General features: G+C 42.5%; 1 protein-coding gene across 2 annotated transcripts in view; it reads right to left on the reverse strand.

The window, feature by feature from the left end:
• The window catches only part of DOCK1 (dedicator of cytokinesis 1), a 323,879-nt gene that overhangs the window by 246,838 nt on the left and 58,861 nt on the right, over nucleotides 1-18,180 (reverse strand). For both annotated transcript variants that reach the window (XM_063338334.1, XM_063338333.1), the window contains exons 20-23: nucleotides 15,646-15,735; nucleotides 15,023-15,123; nucleotides 12,704-12,838; nucleotides 8,128-8,236 (exon numbers count right to left, since the gene is read on the reverse strand). In XM_063338334.1, coding sequence (XP_063194404.1) covers nucleotides 8,128-8,236; nucleotides 12,704-12,838; nucleotides 15,023-15,123; nucleotides 15,646-15,735 — 435 coding nt within the window. The remainder of the gene's footprint in view (nucleotides 1-8,127; nucleotides 8,237-12,703; nucleotides 12,839-15,022; nucleotides 15,124-15,645; nucleotides 15,736-18,180) is intronic.

Consider the following 18,180-nt stretch of genomic DNA (forward strand, 5'->3'; position numbering starts at 1 on the left):
CGGCTCTCTTTTACCTGATGGTTCATCTCCAGACAGGTTTAATTAGACAAGGATGGGTAAGGAATGGGACCTACCAAGAGAAAATCTAGCACATTCCTCAGATCTAAAGGTTCACGGAGCTTCCATGACTAAAAATTTATCCTAAGCCAGCAATTTACACAGTCATTTTATTCTGAAAGGACCTGCTTCTGCAATTTTTTTGGGGGGGAAAAAAACCCTAAATGCCCAAAAACCTGTTAGAGCACTTTGATACTTGCGTATATAAACTGTGTAAATTAAGAGTAAGCTTCACTTATTTTTTGGAACAACAAAAAGCACCCCAAAAACCCCAACCCCTAGAATTACCTGGAGGAACTGCCTTACAAAAAAGCTCCCGAGTTTTCCATTTCTTCGTGAAGATTTTCTTCACGTCGTTAGCTAAAGGGAAGAACCTCAACTTTAAGCTTCGGGACACAGCTTATCGTTTCAAACATTGACAATCCATCGTAACAGCAAGCCACGAAGAACACATTTAGAGAAGCGCGTATGCTCAGAAACACGCTTAAGAAGCATGACAAGATTCGCACAATTAGAGCATATTTTGTACAGCACTTGGAGACGTATCCTAAATCTGTTCTCTCTCAAAGCCAGAAAGTCACGCTGCATCCCTGCGTTCGGCACGCGCTGTTCATAAGCATCGCTGGTGTTGGTCACATCTGGTAGCTGTTAGCACATCTGAAGGTTTGTGGAATTAGAAAAACCATACCCTCTTCACACTAAAGTTTTATTTTCCCCACAACTGAACTAACACCCTGCTGCATTAAAACAAAGCCACCCGAGAAGGGGACCAAAAATATGGCGCTGTATTGCATCACGGCGTCCTTCTACTCCTCGAGAGAAGACAAACGGTCTGCACAAACACTTCTTTGTCGCATTAGAGCACGCTCAAATACGATAGGGCGGCCTTGCTAAGTAGCTTAAAGTCACTTCTGATAATTTTGGATAACGGATATAAACAATGGGACTTCTATTGGTTTCCTTTTGTTTATTAGACAGTTGAGGAGATTGAGCAATCTCTTCATTAATACAAACCAGACATTACTACTGGGATAACAACACTGGTCACTGGTAAATGAAAACAAAGCAGCACGGAGTACAGCAAAGCAGTCTTGCAACAACAGAAAATTCTAAGTTTTATCCCATTCTTGGGCTTATACTGACAAGCAATGTCAAAAAACTATAACGAAAGCTCCTTTACAGCAGCAGTTTAAGAAAACTGCAATACTAACCTAAGGATGTCATTAGACTGAACAAATGACGTTTGCAAAGTACTAAACAAGATGTATTCTACAGGTTTTGTCTAGGATTTAACCTCATCTCTTTGTACTACATAAAAGCAAAAATACCTAATTTAAAAACTGTCATTTTCTAAAGTCATTCATTTCAAACAGCACGCCTAGTTTCAAAATTAAGCATAAAATCTCTTTGCCAAATACAGTATGTTCTTAGGAACTTTTTTGTTTGATGAAGCAATAAATTTGTTTTACCTGACCCAATTTGTACATGATTTTAATGTTAATTTTCATCTTTTGTGTCATTCAACACAAAGCACCTACCTTCCACACAAGCATTATCCCAGATGCCGTTTTATTAAAACTCATGGACCCAGCCACATTAAGCCCAGTCAACAGCTGGATGAAACAATTTCCAGGAACGGCTAAACACCATTTCGGATTTGCCCCCATCTACGGCAGTCACTCGTTCCAAATCATAACTGAACCAGCGCCTCTGGCACGGAATTCAGTGTAAAATAGCACAAAGCATGATCACGAGCAAAGTGGCGTTGTGCTCTTCTGGAGATTATTGCCTTTGTTGCCAGTGTAACAACAGACCTGCCCATATAGGTTCCAAAAGGCACAGAAACCTCAGACCGTGGCTGCAGTCTGTTACTCAACTAATTTTAGACAATGGTTTTAAAGTATTCAACCTGTTGGAAAAGCCCTGCAGACTAATGCAATCTTTTTTTTTCTTCCTAGGTACCTCAGCAGCTTGTAATGTATATCCCTGTCTTCACATAAATACTTTTATAGATTCACAGAATGGTTTGGGTCGGAAGGGACCTTAAAGATCACCTCGTTCCAACCCCCCTGCCCCGGGCAGGGACACCTCCCACCAGCCCATGTTGCTCCAAGCCCCGGCCAACCTGGCCTTGAACCCCCCCAGGGATGGGGCAGCCACAGCTGCTCTGGGCAACCTGGGCCAGGGGCTCACCCCCCTCACAGCAAACAATTTCTTCCTCACACCTCATCTCAATCTCCCCTCTCCCAGTTTAAAACCATTCCCCCTGGTCCTATGGCTCCCCTCCCTGCTCCAGAGTCCCTCCCCAGCTTTCCTGGAGCCCCTTTAGGGACTGGAAGGGGCTCTAAGGTCTCCCCAGAGCCTTCTCTTCTCCAGGCTGAACCCCCCCAGCTCTCTCAGCCTGTCCCCACAGCAGAGGGGCTCCAGCCCTCCCAGCATCCAGGTGGGGTCTCAGCAGAGCAGAGCAGAGGGGCAGAATCACCTCCCTCGCCCTGCTGGCCATACTTCTTCTGATGCAGCCCAGGATGCGGTTGGCTTCTCTGTGGCTTTAGCAATAAATGCTTAATATTGGAGTAGGAAAAAGCATGGTACAGATACTGAGAAATATGCACCATGTGTTAAAAGTGACAAGGATTATTAAAAAACCACACACACAAGAGAATTCACATTAGCGAAACGTTATCATCTTCCGCCCCGGCTCTCTGTGGTCACATTACAGGATAATTTTATACACACACCTACTTTATCAAGATCATTTAAAGCACAGAGAACTAACTGGGCTACCCAGCCCAGCTTTTTTCAGCCATCCTGAACGGCAGTACAAAGTCAGGCTGAACAGCAAACATTAGAGCCAACCGCAAGAACCCTGCTGAGAATAGTTCAGCTGCCTCACACAGACGCAGCCTAAATCAGACAGTCCTCGTAAATCCCACGCAGCTGGCTCAACTGCCCTTGTTTCAGAGAGATGCAAGAATAAATTACCAGGAAACATTTGCATTTTTATCTGAACTTGAAGCGCCATGCTAGGCTTCAGCTGAGCTCAGGCTTAAACAGTAAAAGGTTAAGGAAATAATTATCATGCACCAATTAGCAGAAAATAGGAATAAAATCAGGGAAGCTCACTATACTTGTAACCATTAAAAATATCTATATGCACCAAACGCTGCACACCTTGTTTAATCAAGTAATTCTTAAAATGAAACTGATACTTGAAAACAAAGTTTAATCTCTCTACATCTCAAGCTATTGCTGCAGCCCGCTACCTTTCTCAATGCAAGAAAACATTCTGTTAGTGAGAGGACGACCAAAACGTCCCTCAGCTCAAATCAGTTTGAATTTCCCTCTCCAGTTTGGACAACTGCACACCTTAAAAAAAAAAAAATGTATATATAAAAATCAAGTGTAAAAGGCAGCCTCTGAATGTCTGCCTCAGCTGCAGTCAGCACTGACACACACAAAAAAATCCCTAAACAATTATATTTAGGTAACTAACTATAAAAAACAAACTCTGCATTGTTTTAAACACTGTAATCTACACCATACTAGCTGTCACATTCAAACCTGTAGGACTGAATGGCTGTTCGAATTCAAACCGATAGGATTGACTATTGCTGCCTTTATAGGCTAGGATAAGAAATAAATATGTTTTCAATTCATTTTTACACCTAATGTTTGATTGCAACATATTTGAGCCGACTGAGAGCTATAAATGCAACTAAAGTTCTGCTCGCGTTCCAAGAATATACGGATTTTTACCTATTTACTGTAGAAATACGTCGCTGAAGCACTACAACTCAAACTTTAAATAAATTTTAATTATATTTTTAAATTGTTATTCTTATTTTTGCAGTACCAAGAGCTCATGAAAGGAAGCAGACCTTTACGCTCTGCAATATACACTTTTTCCATGCATACGCTACGCCAGGCACTACAACTATACACCGTAAGGACCAGGTGCCCAGCTCTTAAGCCACCAAGTGACCGTTAACGGCACCGACGCAGCGGGCAGCAGACGGGGGCCAGCACTGGGGCTGCCTTCGGAGCCCCCTCCTCTGACCGACACCCCATCGGAAGCAGGGAAGGATGGAGAGCAGACACAAACGTGCCTCTCCCTAATTCCAGGCCAACTCAAGGCTTCTTGGAGGATCTTGTTGAAAAAAAAACAAAAAAACAAATTATTCAGGTCAATGCCTTCCCTGGCCAGGAGACTGGGAGTCAAAGCATCCTCAGTAACGCAAAGCATGATTTTGGTGCAGCGGAGGATTTTGCAGACAGACAGGGCTTTTGCTCTTCTGTTTGTTGTTTTTTTTTTTCCTTCGAAGTCTTGACAAAAATTTAATCAATGTGGTGGACAGTCATCTCATCCCTACCTGCAGCCAACAAAACTGCAAAATGCCACTTTTAATTTGCCTTCCACAGAAAATACTCTCGATTTTCTTTCCTTAAAGGCTGAAACTGAAGTCAAGTTTGCAAAGCAGCCACACATACAAATTCTCCCCCACCCTAGGAGATTTTTAATAGCATAATACTAAGAGAGTTACAAATTCAAAGCCTCTTTTTGTGCTCTACGGTCTTAAATCCTTGTACAATTCATAGAGTTTTCTTTTGAGGAAACTTTTTTTTTTTTAAAAATGCACCCAAAGCCTTGAAAAATTTAAATTAAAAAAAAAAGAGGCAATTTAAATGCAAAATGTTAAATAACTGAAGACCTGAGCTACAGTCAGAAACAGCTCATCAGCTTCCCCAAGGACATAAATATTTGAATAGGTAAAGAGTAATTCTTGCTAAGAACATAAGACTGCAGTCATTCATTCTCCCCCGCACGGTGTCAGCTTGAAGGCTACTCTCTCAACAGACAGGCTGGGGAAAAAAAACAATTCAGTATAACCAGCCCAAAGAGAAAAGTTGTGAACATTTCAGACAAACTTTCCAGTGGCAGTTCTGCTTCATGTCGATAAACTATCGAGGCAGATTACAATTTTTGCACGGAGAAACAGAAATATTCAAATGTGTGAATTAAGCATCTGTCTCTTTTAATGTAAAGCACCTTAATTTTCTATGTAGGTCTTTTCAACTTCTTATCTCTCCAAACAGGCTTATTTTGTATACACTTATTTAGCTTCCCCAATATATATTAAAAACAGTAACAAAAAAAAAAAAAAAAAAAAGCCTGAAACTGCTACAGCTAGATCTGCTGATCTTAACTGCGCAACACAGGAACCTAGCAACTTATCTGCTTATCTTCATTAGCGCTCTACAAAACTTCAACAGCACAAGAAATGCTCACTGTGTCCCACCAACGCTGCGTACAGCCCAGCACTTGGTCTCCAGTGGTGGCCACAGGAGATGCCATTTACAGTTTGTGTGGTCCATTCCCCTCCTGGCTCCTCCAGCATCCTTTCAGGCTGCATCTCCACCCATCCTTGTAGAACATCTACGGGCCTGTGGTCAGTAAATCTGTCTAACCCTTCCAGGCCTGCCGACGCTGCCTCTATAATCCCCTGTGACAGCAAGCTTCAGAAACGAAAGATTTTTCTTTACTTATTTTAAACTAACCTCCTACTGCTGTCAGTGAGTGCATCCCACTTCTTGCAGCGTGGGATTCGGTGCAGGAGAGTTTCACAGAGCGCTCGCCCAGCAGGAAGGTGCACCATTCCCAGCCCTGGTTCTCCGCGCCCCTGTAACTATTTCCTGAGGCACGGAGACCAGAACAGCACATGGGACGCAAGACACAGATACACCAAGGGTATCTACCGACAAAATGACAGCCCTCCCATGTTCTCATTGTCCCTCTGACTGACACCCAACACCCTGTTGTTTCTTCGCCTGCTGCTGCACATGGAACCGATGACCTCGGAAAGCTGTCAGTTATGACTCCAAAGCATCTTCCCCAATCTGCAACTGCCAGCTTCAAGTAGACCGTCACACAGGGATTAATTTACTCTGCCTGAGATGCACTGCCTTACGTTTTGTCTACCTTGAAGCTCACCTTTCAGCCCACTCAGTTTTGTGAGGTCCTTCTGACCTTCCTCACCCCTAGGCAGGGAACTTGACTGCCAACCCCAGATCGCTGATAAAGACGCTGAGTGAAGCCTGTAAGGCCATGTCCACTTTACACGGTTATTGACACCCTCCCAGGACTCCAACAGCTTTGCCAGACAAGATCCACAGAAACCATCCTCGCTCTCTCTCAAAAATCCCCACGTTTGTCCACCGATTCAATAACTTTATTCTCTGCAATAGAACCACACACCTCTGGTTACTGTAGTGCTTCAGTGGATATTTGAACATAATAAAAGCAATCTCACAAGCTGCAAAAAGCCAATACTAGCAATGATGTATTCTAAGAGCTGAGTAATTAAGAGCCCAAAGGAGATGAAAGCAATGAATAATGAATGAAAGGTTGTCAAGGCTTCTGAAAGGCACCCCCAAGCACCCTTCTCGGACAACCCCACTCTGGCTCGTCTGTCCACGTTTCGTCTCCCAGCGAACTTCACGTAGGCAAATGCAGACAGCAGATATGCTCTACCCACGTCTGCAAAGATGGGAATGTGAAACAACACCCGGACTAGGACAGACACTGCTCTAGTGCGACCTCTCTAGCTCTGCTAGGAAGTTTGTCTTCTTTTCCTGCATCTCAGGTGAAGAAAACCACATCAGTTTTGGGGGGTATTTTTATTTTTTTCAAGGCATAAACTGTTGAAAAAGAAAAAAAGCTCATGTGCATCTGCCTTCCTGAAGTAGGCCTCAAAAACGAGTCTCGGGGAAAATAAATCTTACATTCAATCCTCATAATCTGAAAACATCCTATTTGTAACACGCCAGATAGCACACTGAGTCACTGCCTCAAACTTACCAATTTCCATTCAGGATAGATGCTTTGGCAATGGAATGAAAATACAGCTTTCCTGAAACATGCAATATCCTTATTTTGTTATCAGATGATACAGTCTCATTCTCTCTGCCTAAAACATTCCAACTCAGCAGCTTTATCCCCACTATCTATCTGTGCTTTGTGCTCAGCATGGTATTAGTAGCCCAAGACCTGCGTGCACTCAGCGACAAAGGACCAGGGTCTTTGCCTTCGGAGCTTTCCTGCTGTAGTCTTCCCAGTTCCCTTCAAGAAAAACCTCTTGCACTGGCACAGCACTGGGCCATTGTCTGTCTTGGCCTCCCAGCTGCTATAAAACCTTCTTCTAACGCACATCCACTGCACATCTGAGCAGGAGGAGTCACACTGTTCCCAAATTCAACCCTGATTCTTAGCCCCTCTCTGATCATCATCTTCCAACTGATTCAGCATGGCTAGGTCAAGAGTTATGTCCTTTTATAAATTCTATTTGGAATCAGAAGGAGAACTTCAAGGTGTAGCTCATCAAACGCGTGTTTATGACAGTCTGTACTTTGCCGTGATGAAGAGATTCACTAACAGAACGTGGGACCGGTATTGGCACAATGACCTCAGACTCCTCTGGATATAAAAACCTACCAGTCCTACAATTCCGTGCCTCCGATCTCTGATATCAGTACTCATGTTCATTTGAGGTCAGAGACCATATTCCCAATTCCATGAGCCAGACAACGCTACCAAAAGTACCTACCATTTTAAAGGGACAAAAGGAGAGGGGTGTGGGGTGGAGTTTGCAGCCTGACTCACTACTGATTTTCCATTAAAAGCACGTACTGGGGCTTAAGATACTATATTGAAGCTCCTGAACAGCCTAGGATATAAGTGCATAAGAATACAATGATCTACATTATCATCAGCATCTTAAAGATAATGCCTTAAAAATACCTAAAGTTATACAAGTTCAATAAGCTAAACATCATTTAACCCCTACATTCACTTTTAAAAATAAAAGTGAGGTATTTACAGCAATTTAAGTAAATTTACTGGTTCAAAGCACATTCTTTATAGTCACAAACCCTTCATTAAAAGCACCGAGTGTTAGCCGCATGGGAGGTAAAATACGCTTTTGGGGACAAATACAAGCATACGCTTCATCGATGGCCTAACTGTGGTTTAGGATGCAGAGGTAAAGCCAAGAGTGAGCCCTGTGAAGCACGTACCTTCACTATGACAGTTTGATCAGAGATGCTGCTCATCATCTCATTGATGGACTTAAAGAGCTGCAGCAGAGACTCCCTGAAGTCTGCTTCTCCTTTGTTTTCATAAAGTCTGAAAAATAATTAGGTTTCATAAGCACGATCCAACTAAAATGGAAATACATTTTTTAAAAAAAACTGTTGAGATGATAATGTGTTGCATTACTCTTTTTTTAAGTTCAAGAATTTCTACAAGTTTCTTCACTGAACCAGGAGTTTTATTCCAGAAAAAAAAAAAAAAGAAAAAAAAAAAAAGACAAGCCAAGACATGACAGACTGACCGGGCTGGGCCAGCAGGAACAGCAGATTTTTTTATGTTAAAGCTTCCTATGTAAAATGCCACATTCAGTATTGTTGTTTACGCCTTCAAGTCATGGTGAATCCCTCAGCCGTGACCCAATTCCACGTGCCCACGCAGCAGTGGGATGGAGTCTCCTCACCCCGCACAAGAGCTAGCAGATGTCTGGGAGGACCAACGCCAAGCAGCCCTCTGATGAGCAAGCCAGAAAGCATCCAGACAACTTGCCAGAAATCATTAAAATCTACCAGCGGCCTAAGGTGAGTGGCCTTAAACTTTGTGAAAGACAGAAAGAGCCTATCAAGCCATTATTTGCTAAAAAAAGACCCTTTTTTTTCCCCCCACAGGAAGGGAGCGTTAAGTTTAAAACACATTTCACCTCTAACTTCTGGCTCGCTAACACTAAACTAGTTAAGGCTCAGTTTCCCACGTAATCAGTACAGCTGCTGCAGAAGGACGACTAAGCCACAGGCAAAGTTCGCAAGGCAGGTCCCCGTCTCTTCAGGTGGGATTTTGCAGAGCTGATCCCCACACAGGAAGACACAACCCCCCCCGCCCCTCTCTCTGCCAGATGCTTTTAGGGGGCTAAAAACTGCCCTGAAACACCTGAGCAACACCAAAAAATACAGAGCCAAGCTGAAGAACCTGGTCCACCGGTTCAAGACAGCACAGGAATGAACATTCCTGAAACTCTCTTGAGTATTTTAAATGCATAATGATCTCTGCTTCAGGTGTAGGATGCAATCATTCTGGAGAGCAGCTCCATGGAAAAAGACCTGGGAGTCCTGGTGGACAACAGAATGACCATGAGCCAGCAATGTGCCCCTGTGGCCAAGAAGGCCAATGGCACCCTGGGGTGCATCAAGAAGAGCGTGGCCAGCAGGTGGAGGGAGGTCGTCCTCCCCCTCTACTCTGCCTTGGTGAGGCCACATCTGGAGTGCTGGGTCCAGTTCTGGGCTCCACAGTTCAAGAAGGACAGGGAACTCCTGGAGAGGGGACAGCAAAGGGCTACCAAGATGATGAGGGGACTGGAACATCTCTTTTATGAAGAAAGGCTGAGGGACTTGGGTCTCTTCAGTCTGGAAAAAAGACAACTGAGGGGGGATCTTATCAACACTTATAAATACTGAAAGGGGGGGTGTCAGGAGGATGGGGCCAGGCTCTTCTCAGTGGTGCCCAGGGACAGGACAAGGGGTAACGGGCACAAACTTGAGCATAGGAAGTTCCACCTAAACATGGGGAGGAACTTCTTTCCTTTGAGGGTGGCAGAGCCCTGGCCCAGGCTGCCCAGAGAGGTGGGGGAGTCTCCGTCTCTGGAGACATTCCAAACCTGCCTGGACGTGTTCCTGTGCAACCTGCTCCAGGTGAACCCCGCTCTGGCAGGGGTGTTGGACTAGATGGTCTCCGGAGGCCCCTTCCAACCCCTGCCATTCTGCGATTCTGTGACTCTCACTGCGAAATGGTAAGAAGAGGGAGACGACCACCAGCTCCATGTAAATCCTTTAAAATTTTTCCCCACTTTGTCAATATGTGTGACTTGACTACGTAAGGGCTGTTGCAAACACACATCTTGAACCTTGGCTATATACACTTAACACAACCCACTCCCCCCCAGGAAAAAAGGATCAGTGGTTAAAGGAAGCCCAGGAGAATCTGGCTTCCAGGTCAAATCTAAACAGGGGTGTTTATAAACATCAGATGGGACTTCTTCCCCAACTAAAACCCCATGCTTACCCCATTGGCTTTAACTGCCTCCAAAAGCCTCATCCAACAGCAACTGGGCTTCCAAAGCCCCCCTTGGTCCCACCAGTCCTGTCTCTGAGCAAACCTAAACACTTTGCGCCAAGACCCGGCAGAGCAGCTCCCAGCAAGAGTTCAATTCCCCTTTATTTTCCTCCATTTTCTTCTGGAGTTAAACCCAGTAAGAAGGTCATGAATGTGGTCTGCAGCTCAGAAAGAGCATCACACCCCGGAATTTTATATGTAGACTCATACTCTGATTTCTTCATGTTTGAAGAGATCATGATGGACCACCTAGTACAGAAGGAAAGGGGCTTATCTTAAGATAAATGCGGAGTTCAGAATGTCCTTGCTGCTTTACACTGAAAATAATGTGTACCATTTTTAATGCTGCGTTCATAAACCTTTGGGAGCCACAGATATTATTTTTTTTTTTAAAAAGGCTATTTAGCCAGTACACAGGGGAAATGAATGCTACAGAAAAATTATTAAATTGTGTTATTCTGCTGTGCAAACTTCTGCTCCCCTTTTAGGCTAAAACTGGGGGTTATGCAGGATAAATTACTTGTTAACTCCCGATTTCAATAATGGATTTCAGTGTCCCCCTGAACAGATTAGAGAGGTGAAACTAATACCAATATAAAGAGTAACTAAACTTGACAGTCCAATAAATCAAACTGCTTCAGACAAAAAGCTTTGCGTTTCAAAAAGGAAATTGCAATGAAAACAAACAAGTTAATCACAAATGTGTTCCTACTGTCAGTTATTAACATATATTTATTTAATGCATCCGATAAGGCATAAAAGCACTGCAGCCACAAGAAAACCAGGATCACACCAAGCTGACCCTTTTAGCACTGCCTTCAAAATCTTAACACAGTTGTAAATGCAACGCAGCCACTGGGATCATTGCTGAGCAAACCAAATAAAGATCTTTCTAAAGTTGACTTCAAATATTTTTGCCTTTATAAACCTTGATATACTGAACAAAAAGATTTGCCACCAGGCTTTAACTAGATGAACCAGGCTTCTACGTATTTATCCAGAACTGAAGCTTGCCTGCAATCACATTACTAAAATGCTCCATATATTCAGTCCATATTACCAAAGCTAAAAATATGTAATAATTTCTAATAAAAGATTCTGCCTGCTCCTTGCGATTTCTCAGTAAAACAGTAACGGTATTTCAGAACGCTGCTACACTTCTGCATTGCAATCACTTCAAATCACACACCTCGGGCAGGATTTAAGTCCTACAGCAGAACAAATCACGGTGTCATCCAGCATTCAGTAGCTTCGCTGATTAACCCCTTGTCATTGAGAGCTGTGTCTTCCCAACGCTAAAGAGCTGTGAATTAGTGCTTAGCAGGAGGAAATCCAATGGCCAATACTAGAGGGTCATATTGTCTGTAAATCTAATCTGCAGCAAGAGATCATTATTTTTTTCTGTTTAAAAGTGATTTGTAGGACCTGCAATAGTATAAGTGACATTCAGTATTCTATGAAGCTCACAGCAAGACTCCTACAGAAATAAATTACAATCTCTAAATTAGAGAAAGGTTGGTGGAGTTGGTAACTTCAGAGCTCTACATAAGTCCCTTGTAATAAGGTTGTTACCGTCACTAACAAGAAGTAAAAGGATTGAATCCAAGTGAAGACGAATATATCATCAACTTTATAACTTTTTAAATATTTCGCATATAAAACACAGTACTGACTTCCAAATTAACTTAGAATAATTATTTATGCTTGACTTCACAGATGGAAGCCCAGGGCAGACAGTGCCAGTGAGTCCCCAGGCAGTTCCCCACACCGGAGGTCGAGTGGGGAGCAGAAAACAGCCCCCCAGCGGGTCTCTGCCAGGCTGTCAGGCATAGAAAGAGCTTTTATAGAAACTCAAATGATTCTTCTATCAAAAATACTATCGCTCTTGAGGAGTGATATCACTCTGCAGCCCTTCTTTCTTTCCACTTTCCCCTCTTGCTCACCGAAACCTATTGAGACTGCAGGGCCCTACAAACTGCAACCGACCACCAACAGGCTGCTGGGGGTTCAACTCCGAAAATACTCGTGGTTTTCTTCTACGAGGCAGAGTGTCAAGAAAGGTGCATCTCCTACTCTTTTTCTCCCCTCGCTGTCTATCTATTCTGACCCTCTTCCCAAACAGCTTCCCAAACAGCGGCAAGCTTCATTTCTTCAGAGACCTAAACTATAGAGAGCTGCAAGACATCATGGTTTTAGCAGCACACTGCTACCTAAAATATACAACCGTCAGACACGGGTTTCTTCTGTTTATTACTTTCCACAAAGCTGGGTTCAAGCTTTGAAATCTGGCTGGCTCTTGGGGAAGAGCTGCCTCCTGAAATACCTTCTAACAACTCAAGGTGTTACTAAAGCAGTGCGATATTGAGCAAGTTTAACTTGTGGTGTTAAAATTGTGACAGTTCTTAAACAATATTGTCAATGGGAATTACAGGAGGTGTCAGCATTTGCCATACTTACTGATTGAACAATATCCGGGAGCGCACTATGAACTTGAAGATGTACTCCAAAGCTTTCATAGCTTTGAAGAGCTGGTCAGTGATCCCACACTTCTCAGCGTTATCCACGTAGGTTTTTAAAACTTTAGTCAGTTTTCTGTTTAAATAGAAAAACACCATCCAAGTTACAAGTATGCTCGCAGAGAAGAATTTCGATTTTTAAAGGTTTAAAGAAAAATTACGTGCCTAAGTAGTGCCCACCAAGTTACAACATTAATTATGCAACTAATCAACTCATTATGTTCTTGTTTTTGCTGGTAAGTAGCTGCAGCCTATTTTTGAGAAAAAAACAGAGACTATAACACCGTTCAACATCCAAGCAATACAGCAAATCTCGATGAGACTTATTTTCTGCTGGGTATTTAGGGATATTCAGATGTAAGCTATTATAAAGATGCAACTACTAATAATAATCAAAATAATTAAAATAATTAAATGAAATACAAACACATCGTTAGAATCATAGAATTGCTGAGGTTGGAAGGGACCTTTAAGATCATCGAGTCCAACCTTTAACCTACCCTGACAAAAGCCACTTCTAAACCATGTCCCTCAGTGCCCCATCTACCCTTTTTTTAAACACCTCCAGGGATGGTGAATCCACCACCTCCCTGGGCAGCCTGTTCCAATGTTTAATAACCCTTTCAGTGAAAAAATGTTTCCTAATATCCAATCTAAACCTCCCCTGACGTAACTTGAACCCGTTTCCTCTCGTCCTATCACTTGTCACCAGGGAGAAGAGGTCAGCCCCCATCTCTCTACAACCTCCTTTCAGGTAGCTGTAGAGGGTGATAAGGTCTCCCCTCAGCCTCCTCTTCTCCAGGCAGAGACCTCTTCTCCAGGTTAGAATTAAAACACATAAAATGGGAGTTTCTTCATTAAACAAGGCTTTGCCTTTACATAGCTTTCCCATGGATTTTGGGCTAGAATTTGTGAAATTTATTTCTCAAAAATGTATACGACACCAGTTGGAAATTCTCTTATTCCACATTTTGAAGTCCATCAAACTTGAAGGTGAAGCAATTTTAAAAATAATACCATTTCAACTACTTCCCTTCCAACAAATATAAATCACAATTTTAATGCAAATACAGGCAATTCCGTCTTAAGTCACCCTAGCTACACTGTATGTTTCAACATCCCCGCTAAAAAGTAGAACATCATACACCACTTAACAGAAAATAACATTGAGCAGAGAGATATCTTGATATTTATTTGAATAGGAGTAAACTGCCTAAGAATTCCAAGTAACCGCGTAGATATTGCCAGTGCAACCTCTCTCTCCTGAAGCAAACCTGTACAATAAAGGGCGGGGAGAGGGTAGGGATTTGTCATGCCCACGGGCACTTGTCCAGCCAGAATTCAGATCTTCCAGCATCCTTGAGCTTAAACCTGCTTCCACCTCCCTGCATTTAAGGCAGGGCAGGATGCTCTCCACGCCTGCCAGCGCAAGGACCACCTTCAGCTCTTGCCAACAAAACCAGACGCTAGAGGATGCTCCATCCTTTACCCACTTCACACGACGGCTGCAACACTCACTGCCTGTAACTCAGCAAAGCGACTGCAATATCAAAGTTGTGACTAAAGGCCTAACTCTTCTTCACTATTTTAAATCAATACTTCTCAATCATTTTCTGGTCACAAAAAAAAAAAAAAAAAAAAAAAAAAACCAACAGCGTAACAGCAAAGTGCACAGCAGGTTTCCCTGTTTGGATTTTTTTTCCTCCCAGCACTGGAAGTTGTCCATTATATACTTTCCTCCAACACTAATAGTCTCAAGCAGCAGCAAAGAACCGAACTCTCAAGAAACACTTAAAACAGCAAATACAGTGGACCTTTGTTTTTTTGTTCTTCACTGCTTCCTCCCCAAAGCAATGGTAATGCAGATAATACACGGTAGAACATCAATTTAATGCACCACACAACATATATTTGAAACATCTTAAATGGATGTGATTTCTTCCTCAAGTATAACTGAGAACTGCTTACGAACACTTTCCTTACAAAACAGTTCTTGAAATAGTCAAATGATCCCCTCCTTCAACACAACAAAATCAAGTCTTCCTCCTTGCAAATGACCTTTTGCAAAAGTTTTATTACTGTTATTTCAAGAGAGAAAGACATACGAAGTACATGCTATCTCCAGCCTTCTTCCAGAAGCTCCCACCCTCCCAAGCTCTATGGGCAAATTCCTAATTAAACTACATGAACAAGTAATTGAATAATGTTATCTGGAAAAACTGTGCAAGCCACATTAGAAGAAGTAATTTTTAAGATTTACGTGTAGGCTAACGTAGCGCTGAAGTGCTTCTTAATGTAGGTTTCCAAGACAGGATTAAAATGTTGAAATTTTCTGTCAGCAATCAGTCCAATGATAAACACCTGAAAAAAAGCCCAGCATAATTATTGCACTACCCTCAAAAAAAAAAAAAATCTTAAATGTTCTACATTCACCCATTTTTATTTTCAGATAAGATGCATTAATAACATTAAAAACACAGAGACTTTGCCTTTTGATTGTTCTCCCAATATATTAATATTCTCCTGTCCTGTGAAAACTTCCTGTTCATAATAAAGTTTTGTTTTTCTAAGCAGGAACTTTGTGTTTCTGCCCTAAATTCTGCAGTTAACCCACTAAAATGACTGGGCTTGACTGCCTCTGTCTTTTCTGCCAAGATGTACATGATGTTTTCATGATACAATCCAACCCCCTTTTGGTCTAGTCCAACTGAATCTTCAAAGATAATGAAAACCTTCCATGCATTTTAAATTAAATGATAAAAAACTAAGAGCTAATAAGATCCACTTCATTAGTAATCTTCATCCTAGCATTTACACCATGCTTGTATTATTTATTCAATATTGCAATACCTACATTTTATTCCATCCACAATGCAAACTCACCAAAGCATCAAACACTAATGTGTCAAATGTCTCACTCTCCGAGTTCTCCATCATTATGTTAAAAAGTGCATCCAACGTATCTTGAAGAAACTACAAAAAAATACACAATTCATCATGTTTTACAGGAAAAATGAAATTCAGGTGTCACACAGGTTACTTGCTTGCATTTACATATTTTACAAAGTAATAATTTCAAAAGTTAGCTGAAACGTTTTGTTTTTCAGCAAATTATTTTTTAGTTAAGTTGGTTATCTATCTATAGATATAGATAGATATCTATATCTATCTATCTATAGATCTGTATCACTCAAATAGAAAAAATAAAAAAGGTCAGAAATCACACTTGCTACACCTGAACGAGAAGTGTCATCTATTACAGCAAATGAACACAAATGTATTTCAAAACTCAGCTTCAACAGACAGCCAACAGGATCATGCAGTTTCCAAAAACCGACGCTTCAAGAGCACAAACCAGACAAGCAACTCAGTCTCATGCCAAATAAATCAAGTCACCCTCGGTAGTTGGGAGCTGAGCGATGAGAAGTGCCCGGCACATCGCTTTTCATGGCTGCATCGGCTGGGCCCCACAGCGGGAGCGCACACGCAGGCATGGGAACCAGAGCACCCAACCTTCCGCCCCAGCCCAAGCCCTACACGCCTCTACCACTGCCACAGAGGAAGAGTCTTCACTACCCAACTTGGCTGGACACCCTCATCTGTGCAACACGAAAAGTAAAAGCAGGTTAGCGTCAGGGAACCCGAGCTAAGCAGAGGGTTAAAAGCTGCTTTATGCACCTATAATTACAGTATTTCTTCCCAGTGACAGCAAGTAACCCATGCACGGCCCAGAGATACTCATCAACGCATTCAGTTTTATCAGCACGGGAATCCGTGCCTGAGCATTCTCTTCCACCTGGTGACACACAACCAACACGGGCTCCTCCGAGGCGGAATAAGGATGGATCACGGCCTCAGTTTGTATTTGTTTTGGTTGAGAGAGAAGGGGTTCGACATGGACTGTTCCAGCACATCTGTCTCAAATGAAGTACAAATGGTTTTTGTCTTGTAGATGAGTAAGGTACGGTTGAGGAAGAACGTCTGAACAAAGAGAAGGGCAAACGCTTCCTGAGACTGGAACTACAAAGAGATATTACACACACCGTGGGAGCCATGCAAAAACAACTGGACTCCCACCTTCCTCCCTTCAACCTTTTTAGCTACGCAATGAGCCTCCCAGAGACCAAATGCGAGTCCCTTGGACTACCTACTAAATCCAGAGTTCAATCTCAGGAATTAAGCTCCATTTAGCAGCTCACTAAACACTGCCGAATGCCAAATTCCCTCAAAACAAGTGAACGCAGAGCCACAGTTCATGCTACTAATATCTGAAGATGAAAACACAGAAAAGCCAAAATGCTTGCAGCCGATTTTAGACCTCAGTTCTGGAGGTGCTACAGCTCATAGTTCCACTACAGGATTTGGGAGGGAAAAGGAAAAAAAAAAACAAAAAACAAAACAACCTTCTCCTAGTCCCATTTGTTCAATTAAAGAACTCATGCAAATAAAGTACATTTAACCAGCAGCTGACAGGAAGGAAACAACAAAGCAGAGCCTTGAGCTTCCACATGAGAAGTTTTTGTCTTGGTTTGAAGAGAAGCAGCACCCTCAGATCCCAAACGCTGCCTGGCTAAGGGCCTTTAGAAACAAAGCCCCAGAGATGGCTGGGTCATTACCGATCAAGTCTTCACTTCACGTTTAGGCATCACATATTGACTTTCAGTAGTAGAGTTCAAGTTTTAAACCTGTTCACAAGGACTTCACGTAACAGCCAGAAGAACAGAGGATAGATGCTTTTGTTGAATGAAGCGGTAGGAAAACACTTCTCAGGTAGGGAACTAGTATGAATAATTTCTAGACTATTAGTTTACATTCTCACATCCTACAGACTCCATGCCCAAATGCCGTCAGAGCCTCTGTGAAAGGGAGATAACATTTACAGTCTCCGTGTACTATTGAAACAGTCAAACACAGAACGAGCATCTCGGCTGATCTCTGCCTGGTGATAAACGAACACCAGTACCAGAGGTATTTTACTGGAGTTTTAACAACATAGAAAGAGTTTAACAGAAAATGTGAATATATTTTATCAAATGTGTACTTGTAATATACACAGCCTCTACCATGCATCGTATTTAAAACCATGAAGGACAAAAAAAGCTGAAAGAATAGAAAGGAACAGTTACAAACTATGTATTACGAACATGCAACACCACGTCTCTACACACTGAACACTGCTCTAACAGACGGATAAGGCAAACAGCTGTCTTCTAAAAAAGAATAAAAACGGTGAAGAGAGCAATATTAAACATTCGCTTTTCCATCCTATGCATAAATCGAGCTGTGCTCAGATCCCCATGCAGTAGGGAGAAGGGAATACGATTTCATACGAGTCCTGCACCAGCACAGGGAGGGGTGAGCGCGTGCCAGCGGAAGAACTCGCTCCGATACTGCTTTTACTTAAACCTCGTTTGTGCT

Source organism: Chroicocephalus ridibundus, chromosome 6 (genome assembly GCF_963924245.1).
Source record: "Chroicocephalus ridibundus chromosome 6, bChrRid1.1, whole genome shotgun sequence".
NCBI classification, from domain to species: domain Eukaryota; kingdom Metazoa; phylum Chordata; class Aves; order Charadriiformes; family Laridae; genus Chroicocephalus; species Chroicocephalus ridibundus.